We start from the raw sequence: 20,679 nt of genomic DNA on the forward strand, positions 1-20,679 counted from the left end.
TTCTTTAGGATATGAAGATAAATTTCAGAAGGTTAGCCATCAAAAATGGGAAATAAACAAATACCGGTACTACTCTTAATTTTAAATGATTTGTTGTTTATCTATGATTACTTCATACGTATTATAAATCACATAGTTATTACTAAAGGCCCAAAATAGCCCAAGATCGTTGAAATATTGAAGAGCAATTATGAATAAAACTGTCCAAAACGTTAAGACTACAAGAGATACTGTATTGAGTGTATTGTCTGCCATGATCTCCCTATATTAGGGGCCTATATATTGGACATCACAAATGAAGCATTATACACGGTCTTTTTTATTTAAAGTGAATAAATGTGCAGGTGACATGTATATCAGTTTAATTATATGCATTTTAACTGGTGTTGATTGTTTTCCAATAACTGTTGTTATAAAGAGACCTACTGAGGACATATGTCATATCTGTGGGTAATAACCGATGTTGAATTTAAGTATCTCCGACTGAGGACATATGACATCAAATCTGTGGGTAATAGTAATAACCTATGTTGAATTTAAGTATCTCCGACTGAGGACATATGACATCAAATCTGTGGGTAATAACCTATGTTGAATTTCAGTATCTCGTACTGAGGACATATGACATCAAATCTGTGGGTAAAAACCTATGTTGAATTTCAGTATCTCCGACTGAGGACATATGACATCACATCTGTGGGTAATATCCTGTGTTGAATAACAGTTTCCCCGATTGAGGATATATGACATTATATACAACAACAACAGGCATTTTAAGGCGATTTTCCCGGCTAGCGCGGGGGTTGGCCTTGCGGGCCCCATGACAATCTTCTCCATTTTGCCCTATTTTCTACATCTCCCCTTGTTAACCCCCTTGCCCGCAGTTCTTCTTCCACCACCTTCAGCCAAGTCTTTCTCGGTCTTCCCCGTCCTCTACTTCCTTCGACATTCATTTCCATCACTCTTCTCAACCAGTCACTTTCATCCTTCCTCAACACATGACCAAACCATCTCAACCTGCATATCTTCACAGCATCAACCACAGGCTCTATTCCCATCATCTTTCCCAATTCATAATTTGTCTTCCTCTCTCTCAACGACACTCCACACATCCACCGAACCATTCGCATTTCCACCCTTTCCAGCCTTCGTTGCTGATCCATGTTCATTACCCATGTTTCGCTCCCATAAATCATAACACTTCTCGCACATGCAGCATACACCTTTCCCTTCAGCTTCAACGACTCTCCCCTCGTCAGCACGCCACTCAGTTCCCGAAACTTCTTCCATGCACATCTCACTCCAGCAACCGTTGCCGAGTCTGATCCACCTTCTCCATTCAGCATGTCTCCTAGGTAGCAAAAAGTTTTCACACCTTCCAGCTTCACACCGTCTCCAAGATCCAACTCAACATTTCCTCCATCTGCAGCTCCTTCTGTGCACACCTTACACTTGAATGTAGCTGCCACACTGGTTAATGACCCTCTCAGACCTCTACTTTTTGATGAACCCACTCAGCACACAATGTACATTGAATGGAATTCACTCCGACACCCTTCCTGCACACAGCACACGGCCACTTCCCAGTTCTTTCCACCTCACCACATGCTTTACCACCTTCCATCACATTCATTTTTCAGATATTCACTTTCAGACCTTTTGTCTCCACACATTCCTTCCACTTGTTCATCTTTTCCTTCAGTCCATCCATACTTTCCACAATCAACACCAGATCATCTGCATACAACAACTCCCACAGAAAACCATCCTTTACGTTCTAAGCCAGCACCTCCATCACAGCTACAAATAGTAGTGGACTTAGTACCGACCCCTGATGCACTCCCACCTTCACCTCAAACTCACCACTCTTCCCATCCTTCATCCTTACAGCTGTGCGCGCTCTCTCGTACATTGCTATCACTGCTCTGATCAGCCATTCCTCCACTCCTAACTTCCTCAATGTCCATGTCACTACTTCACATGGAACCCTATCGAATGCTTTCTCCAGATCAACAAACCCAAGAAGCAACTTCTTCCTCTTCTCCATGAACTTCTCCTGCAACTGCCTTACAATAAAAAGCGTGTCTGTCTTTCCTCTTCCTGGCATAAATCCAAACTGCATTTCGTCAATCTTCACTTTCTTCCTTATCCTCCTCGCCAACACTCTTTCCAATACCTTCATTCCATGCTCCAATCACTTTATCACTCCATACGAGCCACAGTCCAGAGGGTCACCTTTCCCCTTGTATAGAGGGATGAGGGTACTGTTCCCAATCCACTGGAATGCGACCTTCTTTCACCACCAGATTACAGATCTCTGCCATTCTCTTCACACCCCAACTTCCTGCTGCCTTCAACATATCTCCCACAACTCCCGTCGGCCCTCCCGCTTTTCTACTCTTCATTGCTTTTATCGCTTCCTCAACTTCCTTCTCAGTTATCTTCTCTGCCGGTCCTAAAACTGGGTTACTCTCTATGTTGCCATTCCATTCATTCTCTGTATTCAACAGCATTTCCATATATCTTTTCCATCTTCCTTTAATTCCATCTGGGTCCACAACGATTTGTCCCACTTCATCCTTGAAGCAAGTCACCCCCATCACATCACACCTCTCTTTCGCTATGTGCTTTGCAATCCTGAATACTGCTTTCTGACCCTTTTCCGAATCCAAGCGTTCTCCAAACATTTTCCTGCATGTCTCCTGCGCCTTTGCTACCTCTTTCTTTGCAGCCTTCCTGGCTGCCTTATAACTTTCATGCTCTGCTTTTTCTGCTCCCGTCCCCTTTGCCTTCTGCCACTCCTTGAACTTCTTCCTCTTCTCGTCAATCCTCTTTCCAACTTCATCATCCCACCACCATGTTTCCGAGTTCCTCGGTGGTCCTTTTGTCCATCCACATACCTCACCAACGGCTCCCAACAGACTATCTTTCATTGACATCCAACCACGTTAAAGCTCAACCACATCATCCTCTACCCGACTCAGCCTCTCTTTTAATGCCTCCCTTTTAATGCATTATATAATAGACAGCAAACTTACAGATATCAGATTTTGCATTTACAACGCAAAGCAGCATTGGGTGCGCAGTCACTGGTGGGATATTATTAAAAGTGCATATTTTTGCATGTGTCTCTCCCAATACTTAAATCCTTCTTAAGCTATGCAATTATAACATGACCCTGGGTTAGGAAGAAGAGTGCCTCGAATAATTTCCTATAAACGAATATTCAGTCATCAAGAGTTAATCCACTCGGTGCTGTTTCACAAGGTTCGCATCATATTCAGAATATTGCAAAATGAAGTGTGACCCGCGTGGCCTACACTGGAAGCATCATGATGTTTCATGAATGATGACTCTCAACTTAAGACCAGCATTAACCAAGGAACCAATGCTACCGATTGTTTTTAGATTGATAAAATGGTGTAAAGACTGCGTGCAGAATGGCAAACTTTATGCAAGGCAGATTCAGCAGCCGGATGCTGAGATCGAGTGCTGCTTTGAGTTTGATGCTATACTTGAGCCGGAATTTACTGACACGCTCCTCAAGGCCAGGGGATCTTTTCAATAAAGATACGCTGCTGCCCGCTCTCAAAAATAAACTCGTCTTGGGTAGAAAGACAAAAAGCTTGTTCTTCAATTGCCTCTAGCCAAACCATCCTCTGCGATTTCATCCTGGTTAACATGATGTTTTGTAATTTTCAAAATCAGTACATTCGGTTTGCTTGCTTTGTCAATTTTCATTTTCATTTAAAATTTTCTTTGTCATTTTTTTGATTTTATGACATACTGCTTTGCTTTTCAACTTTCAGCAACAGCACTCAACAAAATGAGCAGCCAGGAGACCCCCTAAGGAAATGCCAGTGAATTGAAAATGGCCTTCTTGGGACACTTGGTAATTGTCATATGATTTGCAATGCAACATCTACCAAACTCCCAAACCAGAGTTTGTATGGATGGAGAGCAGAATGGTAATTATAGTGGATGGTGCTTTACATCGTTTAACAAGGTCCGTTATCATTCGTTGATAAAAAATATATATATATTTTTCAATTAGCTAATAAACTACTACAATGTGCTGCTTTTGTGCTCATCATTTGTGAGGATTCATACATGAAATAAAAACACTGTCAACTATAAACGCCTCAGTTAAGAATCAGGGCCGACGTTATTACCACAAAGTAGACCTCATCTGTGACGACAAGGGAAACCTGTGCCATGTTTTAACTACCGGCCCTCAGAGAAGGGGAATGGTGGTGGGATCACCCAGGAGGCATGTTCAGAATGACAAAGGAGGAATGGTGGTGTGCTGGTCTAAAAAGCTTGAGAACTACTGCCCTACATATTGCATGTGGTGTCAAACAGTATCCCACTGACATTGCCCCATAACTTCTGCATTTAAGCCGATTTCCACTTGTTAAATATTTCCTGAAGGCAGAAAAATATCAAAAACGAATCGTCATCTTCTAAACTTCCAGTTAAATGTTGTTGTACTTCGACATCTATTTGGAGATTTTACACTTCCACCCACATCGCCAGTTTTATTTTATTTTTTACACTCACACACAATCTAGACAACATTGTCATGCTAACAGAGACTGCAGAATACCTGCAAATCCTCATAGATTGTGTTTATGGCAGCAGTAGTAGTGATCTGGGCACAAAGATCAACATCACAAAACAGAGATTCTAGTCATCAGCAGGCACCATCCAAATCAAATTATCATAAATATAAATGGCATCGTTTTAGAACAAGCTCGGGAATTTACTTACCTGGAGGGAGGTTTGTGGGAGCGAGTCATGGGTAATGAACGTAGAGCAGCAACGAAGGCTGGAAAGGGTGGAAATGCGAATGGTTTGGTGGATGTGCGGAGTATCGTTGAGAGAGAGGAAGACAAATGATGAATTGCGAAAGATGATGGGAATAGAGCCTGTGATGGATGCTGTGAAGAGGAACAGGTTGAGATGGTTTGGTCATGTGTTGAGGAAGGATGAAAGTGACTGGTTGAGAATAGTGATGGAAATGAATGTAGAAGGAAGTAGAGGACGGGGAAGACCGAGAAAGACTTGGCTAAAGATGGTGGAAGAAGAAGTGCGGGCAAGGGGGTTAACAAGGGGAGATGCAGAAAATAGGGCAAAATGGAGAAGATTGTCATGGGGACCGCAAGGCTAACCCCCGCTCTTGCAGGGAAAATGGCCTTAAAATGCATGTTGTTGTTGTTATAATAAGGGAAACTCTCAGAGTAAATCACACAATAACAGAGAATATAACACAAAGAAGGCGAACATTCTTTGGGCACATTCAAAAGATGCCACAGAACAGACTTCCAAAAATCCTCATATAAGGAAGAGTAAATGGCACCAGACCGAGAGGAAGTCCGCCAAAAAGGTAGATTGACTGCATCCAGGCAGATTGCAGGGCCAGACAAATAACGCCACTGGAAGACAACACATCCTCCAAACTCAACCTGAAGCTGAAAATTTCCATTATCTTGGAGTTACAATTACTGTACTTATCTTTGCTCTTGTGCACTCATCCTCACTTCATTTTCACTTATTTGTATACAGTTTGTGGCTGCTTGGATGCATCATTTTCTGGGGGCGTGGCTGTGTCGCTGAGGCGGTGCCCCCTTACCAGCTAGCTGGTACTCATTTTGCCGACCTCAGAAGGATGACAGCCTGAGTTGACTTTCCTGGTGTTAATTCAACGGCACGACAGCAGCTTTAACTCAAGACCCGAGGATATTAAGCCAGCCACCTTAACCATTAAGCCAACACCAGGCTCTCAGTTCCTGATCAGTCTTTTTTGTAAAATAGCTTGTGGAAATGAAACTTTAAGATAAGGAAAATCACAGGAATAGCAGAAGTACAGTTTTTGGGTTTTTCACAAGCGGAAAAATGAAAATGATGGACAGGACAGTACACAATGAAAAATTGACATGGTGTATGTTTCTGGAAGAATGTCTATGACCTGATAGAGCTTTATGTGGGCAATAAGAAGAATGTGTGGGTCAAATGAGATCAAGAAGATCAAGAAGAGAACTTAAAGTTCACCAGCCTGCCCGCAGCTGATGAGAAGCAGATTTTGGGCGTCCTGTCAAGAGATACCAATCATTCAAAAAGCCTCAAATTTAACCACCCAGGAACAAAATGGGAAGCAGTTGCACCAGACAGAGTAGAGAATAATTGTACTCCATGGTAATTGGCAAGAAGGCCATGTACACGATATTGACCTGTGAACAACTTAGAATAAACTTGGCTCTGCCTAGAATGTACAGTTGTCAACGTGCCCAAAATAACTTATGGCTGATTGTGAAGCCAGGTAACCACAGAGACCTCTCCCGTGCACTTCAGTGACCAACGTAGATGGGTAATTAACTATCTCTCAGATAAATAAGAATTCAGGGATCACCCACATAAGACAACGATTCATCACCCCCATCTTTATGGTGGGACAGAGTGAGAGGGCAGGACTTTCCAGCGTTGAAGAATAAGTCCAAATGACTCCATATGGACATAATGGTGCTTCTCTGACAGGTGACTCATGTTGGCCAGATTTACTGGTAGCATAGTTCGTCCCGTCCAAAGAATACAAGTGTGGTACCAGAGCTGCTGGTGTTGAGATGGATATGCCAGTTCACAGTCCTCTCAGCTTTGATAAACTGCAAAGGTGTTTTTACCATTGTATTAACGTCATCCCAAAAGAACAATTCTGATTTTTCTCTTGTATCATCCTTAAACCCCACAAATTTAGTTGCCAGTGGTTTCAGCTCAGCACGTAGCTTGGCAAACACTCCTGGAAGAGCTTCATCCACTCATGAACAGCTTGTTGGCTCTCAACAGATGTATTTCAATTATGAACTATTTAAACTAGAACGAGACTAGGTAGAGCACATACCTACGTCAGGCTGAACAGTTTACATTTTGTATCCCACTGGTAGACCGGATCTGCATCAGAATCTGAAACAAAATCCAATCATCTTGTTATCATCACTTACCCAACTCATCCAGCCAGTTTTGTCATAACCTGTCAACTACTTTTTGAAATATCGTGTTATATATCATTTTTCGCCTTCTCTCAATTATGAAAAATCACTTTAAACATTATAGGATCCGGATCCCGATTCTCATCAAAATCTAATCAATTAGTCCTCGTCACACACCCAACCTGTCCACCAAGTTTTGTCAAAATCCATCCCAAGCATACAGAATCCATCCCAATCCTAAAGACAGACAGACAAACAAACATACAGCACGGTGAATGTATAACCTCCGACGGTGCACCTTCAGTGGCGGAGGTAAATACACTTGCAGAAAAACCATATCAAATTTACAAATCACCAAATTGGCAAGAAATCCATTCTCCCTTGGACCTGATTAGCTTCCAGACGCAGATCAGGACGAGTTATTGGAGCTGAAAAACTACTCAGGATCAAAGGAGCTATTCAAGGAGCATTCCATGGAAGAATTCTGGGCAGTCAGTGACTCATATCCAAGAGTTGGAAAACCTGCCCTGAAAACGCTCCTCCCTTTCACCTCCACATAACTGTGCGAGTCTGGATTTTCTGCATTTTGCAAATCAAGATGAAGGCAAGAAACCGTTTGGAAGTTGAAGATTATATGCGCTACGTGCTCTCCAGCACAAACCCTAGAATTGGCAGGCTTGTTGACAAGAATCAGGCACAAGCATCTCACGCGAATGGCATCATGTTCTTATTTGGTAGCTTTGCTTTTGCTAGTTATCTCTGGCATCCGTTGGCATGTTTGCTTTAATTTGGTCATGGCGTTTGCTTATTATATCACTCGATTGCCTTCCAATACTGTCAGTTAACTTTAGAATGAATTTCCCAGTGTGTTTTATTGAACTTGATGATTGCTTGTGTTGGTGTTGGTGTTGGCCTTTAACGGGTAGGATGACTGCCTTGAGATATCCCAAGGGTCTTGAGTTTGACCGTTGAAATAACACCAGGTGGGTTGGCTCGGCCTGTCATCCTTCCAAGGTCGGAAAAATGAGTACCAGCGCATCAGCGGCCCAGCCATGCTTCCCATTAATTATGCAGCAAGCAGCCACAGGTTGCATACAAAACAACAACATTGTAGATGGAACATACATTCCATCGTAACCTTGTGGGCCCTTGCTGCACAATTATAGAACGTTCCTCGGATAAGAGAAGATGTCAGTGACTCATAGCATAAGTGCGCTACCTCGGCAGCATCCTAAGATGGTCAGGCGACAAGCTACTGGTTCCAGAGACACTGACCAGTAGCGATCTTTTAATGCAGAGTTTGCATGCATTTTTCCAAGGAGACCAATGCAATTCAATGCAATCCTCCTCCCATGTAGTTAACAATGTCAGAAAACTCAGTCAGTGTTCCCCACTGGATCTCCTTTGCCTGAACATATATGACAAGGTCAAATGTAATGGAACTCTCCTTCTATACAAGACACGTCATCATAGCCTGTGCATTTTTCATCACCGTGTAAAACTGACATTGACTTTTAACTCTATGTTATCACAATGTGTGTGTGTGTGTGTGTGTGTGTGTGTGTGTGTGTGTGTGTGTGTGTGTGTGTGTGTGTGTGTGTGTGTGTGCGCGTGTCCTTGTCAGTCCTTTAACAATACTGTATGCATACAAAATATGGCTGGAATCTAGAAATGAGAACACAGAGTTATCCCAAATACGAGTAGAATTTTTTTTAAAGACTCGCAGACAAAAAAATAGAAGTCTGCTATTTGGGGACCAGCTGAGCATTGGTAATAAATATACATATTATATGAACTAAAAACCTTCAGTTATGGAATTGGTATCTTTAACTCCGCCACCAAAGGTGGATGGAGGTTATGTTTTCACCCCTGGCTGTCTGTTTGTTTGTCCGCTTGTTTGTGAACAAGATATCTCTTAAAGTTGTGGACAATTTCGGTCAAAATTTGGAAGAGAGTTAGCGTTTGTGACAAGGACGAAATGATTAGATTTTGGTGACGATCCGGATTCGGATCCGGCTACTATAATTTTTTTAATGTGATTCTTCACCATTGGGAGATGGGGCCAAAAACTATACATAGCAGGATATCTCAAAAAGTTGTGGACGGATTTGGATGAAACTTGGTGGACCGGTTGGGTGTCTGACAAGGACAAATAGATTCGATTTTGGTGACAATTTGATATGGATTCGGATATGAGAATTATTTAATTTTTAAGTGATTCTTCACCATTGAGTGATAGGATTAAAACCAACATATAGCAGGATTTCTCAAAAAGTTATGGACGGATTTGGACGAAACTTGGTTGACAGGTTGTGTGTGGCAAGGAAGACAAGAACACCTTCCCTACAGTCAAACATGGAGGAGGTTCAATGACGTTTTGGGGTTGCTGTGCTGCCTCTGGCATGGCATCATGAAATCAGGAGACTACCAAGGCATTTTGGAGTGCAATGTTCAACCCAGTGTCAGAAAGCTGTGTCTCCGTCAAAGGTCATGGGTTTTGCAGCAGGACAATGACCCCAACACACTTCAAAAAGCACCCAGGAATGGTTCAAGACAAAACTCTGGACTAAATCCCATTGAACACCTGTGGGGAGATCTGAAAACAGCAGTTGGGAGAAGGCACCCTTCAAATCTGGGAGAACTGGAGCAGTTTGCACAACAAGAATGGGCCAAACTGCCAATAGAGAGGTGGCGGAAGCTCATTCGTGACTATGGGATGCGCTTGACTGGAGTTATTTTGTCCAAAGTCTGTGCTACCAAATATTAAATCTTGGGTGTCAATAATTTTGTCAATGCCATTTCTTTTTATTTTCTGATTTAAAAGGATATATCAAGTTCTGAATCAAAAACAAAGGTTCTGTAATATTAACAGTGAAATAAAGAATTGTGGAGACCAAATACTTTTGTCAATTTCAATTTATTTTTAGAGAAAATTGTGAGTTATTTGAAAAAATGCAAGGGTGCCAATATTTTTGGCCACGACTATATATGTATATATTGTCAAGTCCGTAGCCGTTGAAGACCAGCCTTGGAGAGATAGCCGAACGTTGCTTTAACTCCGAGGTGTATTTCGAAACTTGGTTGGATTATCTTTGGCGCGAGCGGGAAAGGCCCGAAGCCTTATGTGATTGGACGGCCACCACGGGGTTTTTATTCCTTGAACCCACAAACAAATAAACACACACGACAAGGAAAATTCACAATACAAGAATTGAAATGCCAAAATAAAGAATTTAATGAAAAGAAATTTGGTATGATAAAAATGAAAGGTGAGGTAAAACTAATTCCTTTATTGAGACGTCTCCACCCAGACACGAAAACACAGACAAGGGGAAAGATTAAAGAAAATAAAATAATGTTCTTTTTTTATAATCAGCCGACACTCAGCTTGCTCAATGAGATCGTTGAAAGCCGTCGGCAGTACGATGTGGCCCGAAGTGGCTCACACGGGAAGCGCGGGAAGCCCGGGAAGTGCTCTGACAATGGCGCCGGCGCTTCGTGTCGAAAATGCCTGGTGCGAAGCAAACAGCCAAAACAGCTGCCTTTAAGATTGGCCCTCCTCGTCCTGGTGTCAAACAGCACAGCGTTGAGCCCTCCACAAGCCCAGCAGGCACCGAAACACTACCAACGCAGTCCAGAGCTCCTTGGTGAGACCCACACGACCAGCTCACGAAAAACAAAATGGGCCCCTTCTTGTTTGAGCAAAAACCCAAGAGAACTCCTACTGAGAGAGACCCAAGAGGCACGCTCTTCTTCCTCTTTCCCTTTCCACTTTCCTCCAAAGCGCACAGCTCCACGACCCAGCCGAACAAACAATTCATTAGCGTCCTGTTCCAGTACACGAGCAAGCAGCAGCCGAGAGCCACCCAAGACAAAAGCGACCGACAGGAGGAGAGAGTGCGAAGGAGAGGGAGGAGGGACTCACCCTCCCATGTCCCTCGCTGACGTCACTCCCCGACGAATCCTGACGTCCCATTACATCATCCCATGGCCCCTTAATCAGTCATGAAGCTCGAGGCGTGGTTTCTCCATTACGAGTCTTTGGAAGCGGAGTCTAGCCATCCTTCAGGAATGTTTGGCTGGGCGGAGTTCCCTTGCCGATCGTAATGTCCGGTTATACTGTCAGCGATGTCGGTTTAATGAACGTTGCTGTAATTGTGCCCTTTTTGATGAAATAAAACATAAGGGACAAGTCAAAGGGAAAAATTACACACTGGGGATTATCCTTAAGCCTTACCTAATTAGCATAGCTCCACCCCTAATATGGAGACACAAATACAATCTTATGCTCTACAAATTCTCTACTTATTACATGGAGATTCTTCTGCTTCGCGTCACACTGTCCATGCTAAACTATACAATCCTGACTTCACCAAGGTATTTCCTCTATACCCCCACTAACCTAATATATATATATATATATATATATATATATATATATATATATATATATATATATATATATATATATATTGTTACGGACGCGGTTTAGATGTTACTTTGGGCCGAGCGGATGGTCCACCGCGACCGTTACAGGATCCCCGATTGGCCCGACTCCCCCAACGTTGACCAGATCGCACCACAGATATTCAATTTGGAAACCTCTAAAGCGACCGAACGAGAAGGAAGAGAGAAGAAGACAGAGTACGGAGGAATAACAGGATTTATTATACACACAAGCAAAAAGAAGGAGCGATCAAAATTATTTACAAGCAATGGATGGAAGAAGCAGTCACACAGTGCATCGTTAGCTTATACTAGTCTATTTACTTAACCCCAGGACAACGATTAGGACAGACGACGTTCACACTTACACGGGGGATATTGCAGGCAGGTATGGCTTGAGGATGGATGGTTGTTTTTGGGAGGCAATGGAGGGTCCAGCGTCGATTGCTGCCTGGCGCGTCCTTTTCGTGGCCTGCGGCCCCTTAGCTGCCCCCTTAGCTGCAGCGCAGCTGGTCGCACGATGGCTCGCACACACCTGCTCGTTCAGGCATCTTCCTTCTCCCCAGCAACAACGAGGGACAGCAAGCAAGAGGACGGGGTCAAAGCAAGAGCTTGGAGGACGCAAGAGCAAGAGGAGCAAGAGGGTGGAGTGCGTCCCGCGGCGACTTATATTGGTTTTTCACCGAACCTTCGAGCACTTTCTCGGGGGTTCCCGCTCCGCCCTCTCTTAGCCAAACCCCTTGTTCTGGGTTGGATGAGCGGGGCCGACTTACTCCTCCCCCCTATGACGAGGGGGGCGACCCGTCTTCTCTAGCCACTCCCCTTGTTCGTAATGGCCGCAAATGGCGAAAACCGGTCAGCAGCTGCAGGTAAGGCGCCGTCACCTTGCACAGCAGTTCAGTACTGCAATAACGGTTGCTGTCAAAGCTCAAGTGGGGGAATCCCTGGCACTTGAGCTGCCATGGATCATCGGAGGGGCCTACGCTTTATTTCGTTTGATGCAATGCAGAGTCAATCTAGTGGGAAACACATATTTAGCCTACATAGAATAAGGAAATAAACTATTTAAAAAGATATATCGTGGCCTGTGTGTAAGTTTCATGGAATTAACTAGGAGGACGGCTGCGACCATTATTTACATTACGAGGGTGTTACACACAACAAAACCATACTTTTCACATTCGTTACACTTCCTCCAAAATTGTTACACTTTTCAAAACCGTTACACTTCTCAAATTCGTTACAATATATATATATATATAAATATATATATATATATATATATATATATACACATACACACACACACACAAGGGCCAGTCAATAAGTAACCTTAAAATGACTATATAAATTTGAGAATGTAATGTGTGTAGTTGTAGACAACATATGTTATATCTATGGGTAAGAGGCATGTTATGCCTGTTAAAGATCTGGCAACATTGAGCGTATGACGTCAGTAGAGCAGCTCCAAGATGGCGGCTCCCTTAGAAGCATGCACCAGTGAGGAGCAACATTCTGTCATCCGTTTCTTGGGAAGTGAGGGTGTGAATCCCAGTGAAATCCATCGTAGAATGAGGATGCAATATGGTGATGCATGTTTATCGCTGCAGCAGGTGTATGACTGGGACAGGAAGTTTAAAAGTGGAGTGTCCAGTGTGGCAGACGCTGCTCGCTCGGGCCGGCCTCACACAGCCGACACACCAGAAATGGTTGCATGAGTTGAGCGCATGCTAAAGGAAAACCGTCGCATTACACTGGATGAAGTGGTCTCAGAATTGAACATTAGCCATGGTTCAGCACACCATATCATTCACAACGTGCTGGGGTTCCGCAAAGTGTCTGCAAGGTGGGTGCTGGGTCAACTCACACCCAAACTGAAAGAACGGCGAGTGGACGCATGTGAAGAACTTCTGCGATGTTACAAAACATAATCTGACGATTTCTTACAGCACGTATTTACTGGGGATGAAAGCTGGGTCCACTACTTTCAGCCAGATATGAAGAGGGCAAGCAAAGAGTGGTGCCATTCAACTTCACCGAAGCCCAAAAATTTCTGCACACAGCCGTCCGCTGGAAAAGTGATGCTGACGTTCTTCTGGGATAGCCGTTCTTCTGGGATAGCCGAGGCCCATTACTTGTAGAGCATTACATGCCCAGAGGGACCACAGTCATCAGTGCATCATATTGCGACCTCCTTAAAAATCATCTGAAACCAGCAATCAGATCAACACGTCGTGGACTTCTCACTACCAGTGTTTTGCTGCAGTATGACAATGCTCGGCCCCATACTGACCACACTACAGCTGCAACAATTGAGGACCGGCATTTTGAGTGTCTTCCTCATCCACCCTACTCGCCAGACCTCACACATTCGGATTACCACATCTGTGGGCCGCTTACAGAGGCGCTTGGTGGACCCACATTCCGATCCGATGAAGAGGTCCAAGAGGCGGTGCATGAATGGCAACACAAGCAGCCAAAATATTTTTTTCTGGAGGAATCCAGGGCTTAGTAAACCACTGGAAAAAATGCATGAATGCAATGGAGATTATGTTGATATATACATGGGCGAAGCCATGGGCGAAGCGTAGCTAGACAATGTCGACTGTACACGAAACTTGTGGAGCAGATCGAAGTGACCAAGGCCCATCTGAGGTTCAACCATCGTTGCCTGAACAAAGATGTCCTACCCAAACCTCTACAAAGTGGGACATAGCTGACACAGGCAACACGGACAACAAAACACAATACACCGCTCAAACACACACAAAACACTTGCAACATAAGCCGAGCATGGGTCTATGGTCACGAGGTCTCACAACACAGCTTTGTGATTGGTTGATATAATAGGCCCACCCCTCCCCCCAGGTATATCTGGGAGGAGGTGAACAAGGCAACTTCTCTTGATGAAGGGTAGTGGAGGCTCAGCGCAAGCTGGGTTGCTGGCCGAAACGTTGAGTTTTTTTAAAGACAAAGCTATAGGTTGGAGAACGGAAAAATGGATATCGTGGATATATATATATAGATGTGTGTGTGTGTGTGTGTGTGTGTGTGTGTGTCTGTGTGCGTTGGTATGTCCAGCTTCCTCCTTGAGCCTACAGTGCAGTAATTGGTCTTTATTTTGATTACCTGAAATAGCTCTTGGACAATAAGGCTTCCGAGGGAGGTTATTCAGGCCTTCTGCATTGTATCTGCTCCAACAGCTATTTTAAGGATTTTCACTAAACCCCAGACAGCTTCTAAATGCGGCTAATTTGTTTTCCAATGTACCTCTTGTCATGTCTTAACCCAACCATTTAGGATTCACTCCACCACAAGCACCTTTACTCTTTGCACAGCAATGTTCAACTTGTCAGGACAATACCTGGTTTATAATCACCAGATCAGCCCCAGAAGGATTCCTTAAGGATGAACCAGGTGGTATCAAATAAATGTCATTTCATTTATTTAAATATAGTTTGTAACACTCATATACTAAAGAAAATGCATTTTTGCAGTAACCCTCACACAATAATATGGCATATAGCACTGTGCCTATCATTTGGCTGCATGGGATAGTTAAAAATACTGAACTTACATTAATTATAACAATAATGGGCTTTATACTCAGTGTTCACACACCAGGCGGGTGGCACAGCAACGTACGTGCTCCTGCCTGCACATATTAGAACAGCTACTCTCCATGGCAACAAATGCTGGAACGCAGATGAATACGTTTACTGAATGGAGAGTGTATGGTAGGATGGAGGAAGGGTGGATAGAATGGAGATAAGCAGCCTGGGGCTTGAAGGAGACGGGGGGGGGGGAGGTGGGGGAGGGTGGGGGGTGGGTGAGGTGCACCGCAGCTTACAGTGGATTGAAGGGGTGTGTGGGGGGAGTTGGGATGGGGATGGGGAGCACCAAATAAAGGAAAAGGCAGCAAATAAAACCCCCAAAAATGTAAACGCAGGTAAATGCCACGCTCTAATCAAAAACACATGTGAACAATCCACAAACTAGAGTTCATAGTATATGCCTCAACTTTCTTGTAATCATAACTATAAATCCCAAGCAGTACCCAACCACTCCAAGTTACATTTAACCCGCATGTCCAAGCGGGTCGCATATCAAAGGTCATCCAGGAGGTAACAATATTATTGTTTGGCGACTTTAGCTATCTTTGTTTAAGCCGCAAACTGCTGTTTGTAGACAATGTTGTAGACATATGCTTCGAAGTACAGTATCGGGAACCAGACTTCAGAAAGCAATTGGTTGAAATCAAGGTTTCTGGCCAACACGTGAGTATCTCCCAAAATGATATTTTCAGGTTACTCGCGTGACCTTTCCACCTTCATTTCACATAGTCTACAGTTTGCAAGTTCAGAAAGGCAAGAACATGCACACCTGCTTCTGGTCTGACACTCCTCGTATTGTACACTCTCACTTATCAGAACAATACATTACTCAGATCCTTCTGTTATCAAACAGCATCCACATGTTCCTAATGCTTCAGTCACATTTGGCTCGGCGGCCGTAGGGTCTAGAAAATCTACGGCCACTAGCAATTATAGGGCGGCCGCAGTATTTCCACGGTCACATAATGTAGCAGTCACATATGTTTTTATTTTTCGGGTAGCCGCACGGGTTATTTAGAAATTGTGGAGACCGAAAACGTGGGGGTGCCGTACGGTCTTTGATTTGATGTCGCACGGTGACCTTAGGGCGTCCCTGCGGTGGCCATAGAATTTTCAGGGCAGACGCAAGGTAGCCTCAAGGTGCCCGCAAGGCGACCGCAGGGGGGCCCTAAGGCGAACGTGCGGCCAGACGGACGGTAACGAGTGGGTATATATACCAGTTCTTTTTCATATGTATAACAGCACTTACAGTTGTCATGGCTACGGCTTGTCGAATTGCTACGGCCACCCTAGAAATGAAAAAAGTTATAACTCCGCGCTATAATTCCACGGCGACCCCTACGGCCTGTAAAAGATAGCCATACGCCCTAGGGCCACCCTGAGGCCACCTCAGAAACTCTGCGGCCACCGCACGTTTCTGTCAATTTAGGGGGGGTACGGCCGCCGTATCCTAGCCGTAGAGCAAATGTGACTGAGGAGTAATGCTACGTTTGATCTGTTAATACGAGGGAGGACAATGTTGGCAAAATGACTTCTTCTTCTTCTTCTTCTTCTTCACGGCCACTATTATTACCATGTTCTTATGGGGTTGGCTGGGGTGAGGTGGGGGTGGGGGAGCGGGGTGAGAAGGTTTTTGGCCCAAGTCTTGTTGGACATTAAAGATCCCAAGTCAGCTCGGCTAAAGCCTGATGTTCGACTAAGCAGTTCGGGCAGGAATTTGGAATCTGGCCAGAATGCCGGCGATAGCTCGTCTGCTTTTGGCAAAGGACACCGTGGGATATTTGACGTCCGCGAACTAATGCAGGCAGACGGGATGCCAGTTTAACGTCCATCCGAAGGACTCCGCACACCATGATGAATCATGCTGCCAATGAAGACAAATATTTCACACAGGATGAGAGTTATAGCTGGCTCGGAATTCAAACCCAGGCTAGACAGCTTAGAGGCGACTGTGCATTCCTCTATAGTCGAGGCTCTAGGTCTAGGTCATCCTGTCAAGTTGGCAAAATGACTAAAGCACAGAATCAGTTGAGTATCACAAATTTTTTTATTTTTTTTAGAACTCCCTAAAACTAGATGTACAAGCTGATCACAACACATATGGAACAAACTCGAATTAGTTTGTCCTTGTCACATACCCAACCTGTCCACCCAATTTTGTCCAAATGCGTCCATAACCATTTGAGATATCCTGTTCACAGACAGACAGACCGGGGTGCAAACATAACCTTTGTCCACCTTCGGTGGTGGAGGTAATAAATATCAGACAGTCAGGAATCCCGATTGTCTGGCAAGACGAAAACACTGCAGCCGATGTTATACTCCGCTGCGCTGAGATATCCTGTATCAGATGCCCTGTTATGCTGGTCTGTGGATGGACTTGCCCAGCGAAGGGGCGGGGTGAGGGGGGGGGGTGTAAATATGGGGTTCTGGGGGGAAGGAGGGGTTGGGGGAAAGACTTGTTGTTCAACGTTGTTGCCATAAACTTCATTTGGTTGTGACATGCTCGGATGCTCCCATGCAGAAAGTAAAGACATCGAATAATTTTGTAAAAGTTTGCAAAAACAAAGCAGGAAGCAGACATTAAACACATTCAAGGAGAAATATGAAGTATATTCCACTATTTTCTCAAAGCACATCCTCAGATCAATGTGGTAGAAGTTGGACAGGGGGGGGGGGGGGGCAGGGGTGATGATGGGGTGGTAATGGGGGGGGGGGGGGCAGTTACTGCCTCCAACTATTAACTACCCCCAACCCACAGCAATTACATTCACCAATTAATTATTGTTGTAATATTATATAACTATTATATTGTTGTACCAATAATTATGATATTATTCATCATCATCATTATTATTATTATTATTATACAGAAGTAAAAGGTAATCCTGTTTAATCTTCGATCATTCCATCGATGGGGTTTGTATATGTCCCACTACTGAACATACATTGAACATTATTGTGAAATTGAACATTATTGTGAGGTGTGCATGTTTGTTGGGAAATCTGGGTAACATTTGATGTACCAAATAATTATTATATTATTAATGTACTAATTTAAAGGCGGAAAATAAAACCATCATAAAGCATGGCACGGCCGAAAAATGATGCAATCATCTGGATTTGATCCCCATTGAAGGTGCGAGGCAGCCCAGGTGGTTCGTGTATAAAATGGCGGTTCGCGGTTCGCACGGCGTATCGTACCTGGGTACGCAGCTGGGAAGTGAGCGGTCCGATTCCCACGTGGCGAACAGCTGTACGGAGAGCGCCGGACGCGGGCTCTGCCAGACCGCGCGCTCACCTGCCATGCTTGCTTCCCGCCACCGGTTTCACCGAGCACGAAGCACGTGTCTCCCCGACGCGACGTCTCCACCTCCTCTGCACGTCATCGATTCATTGACATTGCACAAATCGATCTTCACTCAATAACGTGAGATGCGTCTTCGTTGCGTCTCTCGACACCTCTGCGACGCTGCCAGGAGTAGCTCCGCCCCTACGGCCACGCCCCTCAACCCGTAACCATTGATAAAATTTCCCTCCAACGTTAATTCATTCCTCCGCTGTTCGTGATCATGGGCGTCGCAGTGGCACAGGGAGGGATGTTTGCAAATTTCATATGTTCATATCTACGGACGCATCCTCTCTACCGAGTGTCGTTCTCGTTACCCCGCGTACGCGAAGCGAAAAATTGGACACAAGGAAATTAGACACAAGAGGAGGACATTCGGCCCATCATGCCTGTACCACAAATTCTCACACCACACACCACCCCTTGACAAGACCCCACAGACATGACACTCAACACAGATGCACGCAAACACCTATCCATACTCAAGTTACCCAAGTTCTGCCAGCATCCATATACCCCTCTATCTCCAATAATTACAGCTACAAGTACCGATCCAATTCCAATTTTAACGTATCTACTGTTTTTGCTGCCACTACTTTTCCGTTAACTTTCTCAACTCCAACAACCGCCTCAACTACTCTCAAAGTGAAAGACCCCTGCATTAGTAACATCTTACCTCCTCTTCTTTACTCTCAGGCGATGCCCCTGGTCTATTGGGCTGAATAATAATAACCTTTCATTATCTTAAACATCTGCATGATATCCCCTTAAAACCACCTCATTTCTGATGTATAAACCTCTGTCTTCTTCAGCCGCAGGACGGGACACCCAGCTTAACGTCATAACGGATGGATGTCTTGGTTGTCTTGAATCATGTCTCGGTCGCTCCAAAGATTTAATGGGTGTTGGCAAGTTGTGTGTGTGTGGGGTGGGGGGAGGGGGGTGCACTGTTAGGACTTCAAATGTCCAAACAGATATTAGTCGCCAAGGATAGGGTACAGGTTAGACAGGGAGGGTGATGCAGATGGTCAAAACCACGGTCGTGAACACAGTCGCAGTCTGTGGAACACAGGCCAAATGCACAGACATGTTGTTGTGAAGGAGGGGCAAATGTTTTGTTGAGCGTCCCACGCAGTTTGGCCTTGATAGTCTGCCACAATCTTTGTATGAGGCTGGCGGAATAATTCCCTGTGATTATTGCTTTGTGAGGCACACAATAAATTAGGATTCCCTCGGCATTCCAGAAAATGGAGGCAGTGATCCTGCCTGCTGAGGGCTGGGTCAAAATTTAATGGATGGTCATACTACCTTCTGCTTCTATTTGCATGGATTCCAACCAATTCGGTTTCAGGAAGCCAGTGGTGAAACCACGTTTCATGATCAGTAAATAAACGAGTGATGAGGTTGGCTGGGTCGACACTGAACAGTCTTAGAAGCTTGTGAGATGATTCCAGCCATTGATGTCAATCGTGAGTACTGAGGTATGGTTAAACTTGTTGTTGTTGTTGTTGTTGTTGGATAGCCTAGAATGGTTCTCTCGAATAAGCCCACGGTACAGAGACAGCCGATCTATCTCGCAGGAGCGACCCAGATAACACGCACATCTAGAATCACAAAGTCAGGGCCGCGACAGAGTTAGAGAGAGACAGACAGACAGACAGAGACAGACAGACAGACAGACAGACAGACAGAGAGAGAGAGAGAGAGAGAGAGAGAGAGAGAGAGAGAGACAGACAGACATTTTGTTCCTCTATTGCTGGGAATCGTTGTGTACAAGGTAAATCAAACAAATACAGGCAGATGACTGTGCAAGGTCAAAAAAGGTAAACGATAAATTCAATGTAAGAACACCATCAACAAGTTCACATAAGGATGCCTTCACACACCACCGCTGCGAAAACAGTGTACAATCACTGGATTTAAATTCAACGTGTACACGTGATGTGACCAGGGTTTTAAAAAGGTGAACAACATCAGAAACAAAAACAGAATCACAAACATTTTGCATTTTGTGTTTCCTTGACAGGTATATAGCAAGCTTCGCTTCAGAGGGCAAATAGTTGGCTAAAAGGCACTCATCTTTGCACTGGTGGGAGATGCTAAAACCGAAAATATAAACACAATGAGTAAAAGCTAGGCCTAGCCCCCGGATAACACGTGATAAAACTGTAAAAAGGGGTGCCAACCGAGAGCAATCGATAAAAATGTGAAAAATGGTATCAGTGGCACCGCAGAAGGGACACGATTCTGTGTTATCGGAACATATACGGTGAGATAAAACATTGGA

At 44.4% G+C, this 20,679-nt stretch overlaps 1 protein-coding gene across 4 annotated transcripts in view; it reads right to left on the minus strand.

Moving 5' to 3' along the window:
• The window catches only part of LOC137418337 (phosphofurin acidic cluster sorting protein 1), a 118,445-nt gene extending 99,934 nt beyond the window's left edge, over positions 1-18,511 (minus strand). For 2 of the 4 annotated variants that reach the window (XM_068104378.2, XM_068104377.2), the window contains exon 1: positions 18,248-18,511. In XM_068104378.2, the coding sequence (XP_067960479.2) occupies positions 18,248-18,351 (104 nt within the window). In that variant the 5' untranslated portion in view covers positions 18,352-18,511. The remainder of the gene's footprint in view (positions 1-18,247) is intronic. The other 2 variants (XM_068104380.2, XM_068104379.2) reach the window with 1 other exon arrangement.
• Between the last annotated feature and the right edge of the window lie 2,168 nt (positions 18,512-20,679).

The sequence above is a fragment of the Myxine glutinosa genome, chromosome 9, assembly GCF_964187855.1.
Source record: "Myxine glutinosa chromosome 9, kmMyxGlut1.1, whole genome shotgun sequence".
NCBI classification, from domain to species: domain Eukaryota; kingdom Metazoa; phylum Chordata; class Myxini; order Myxiniformes; family Myxinidae; genus Myxine; species Myxine glutinosa.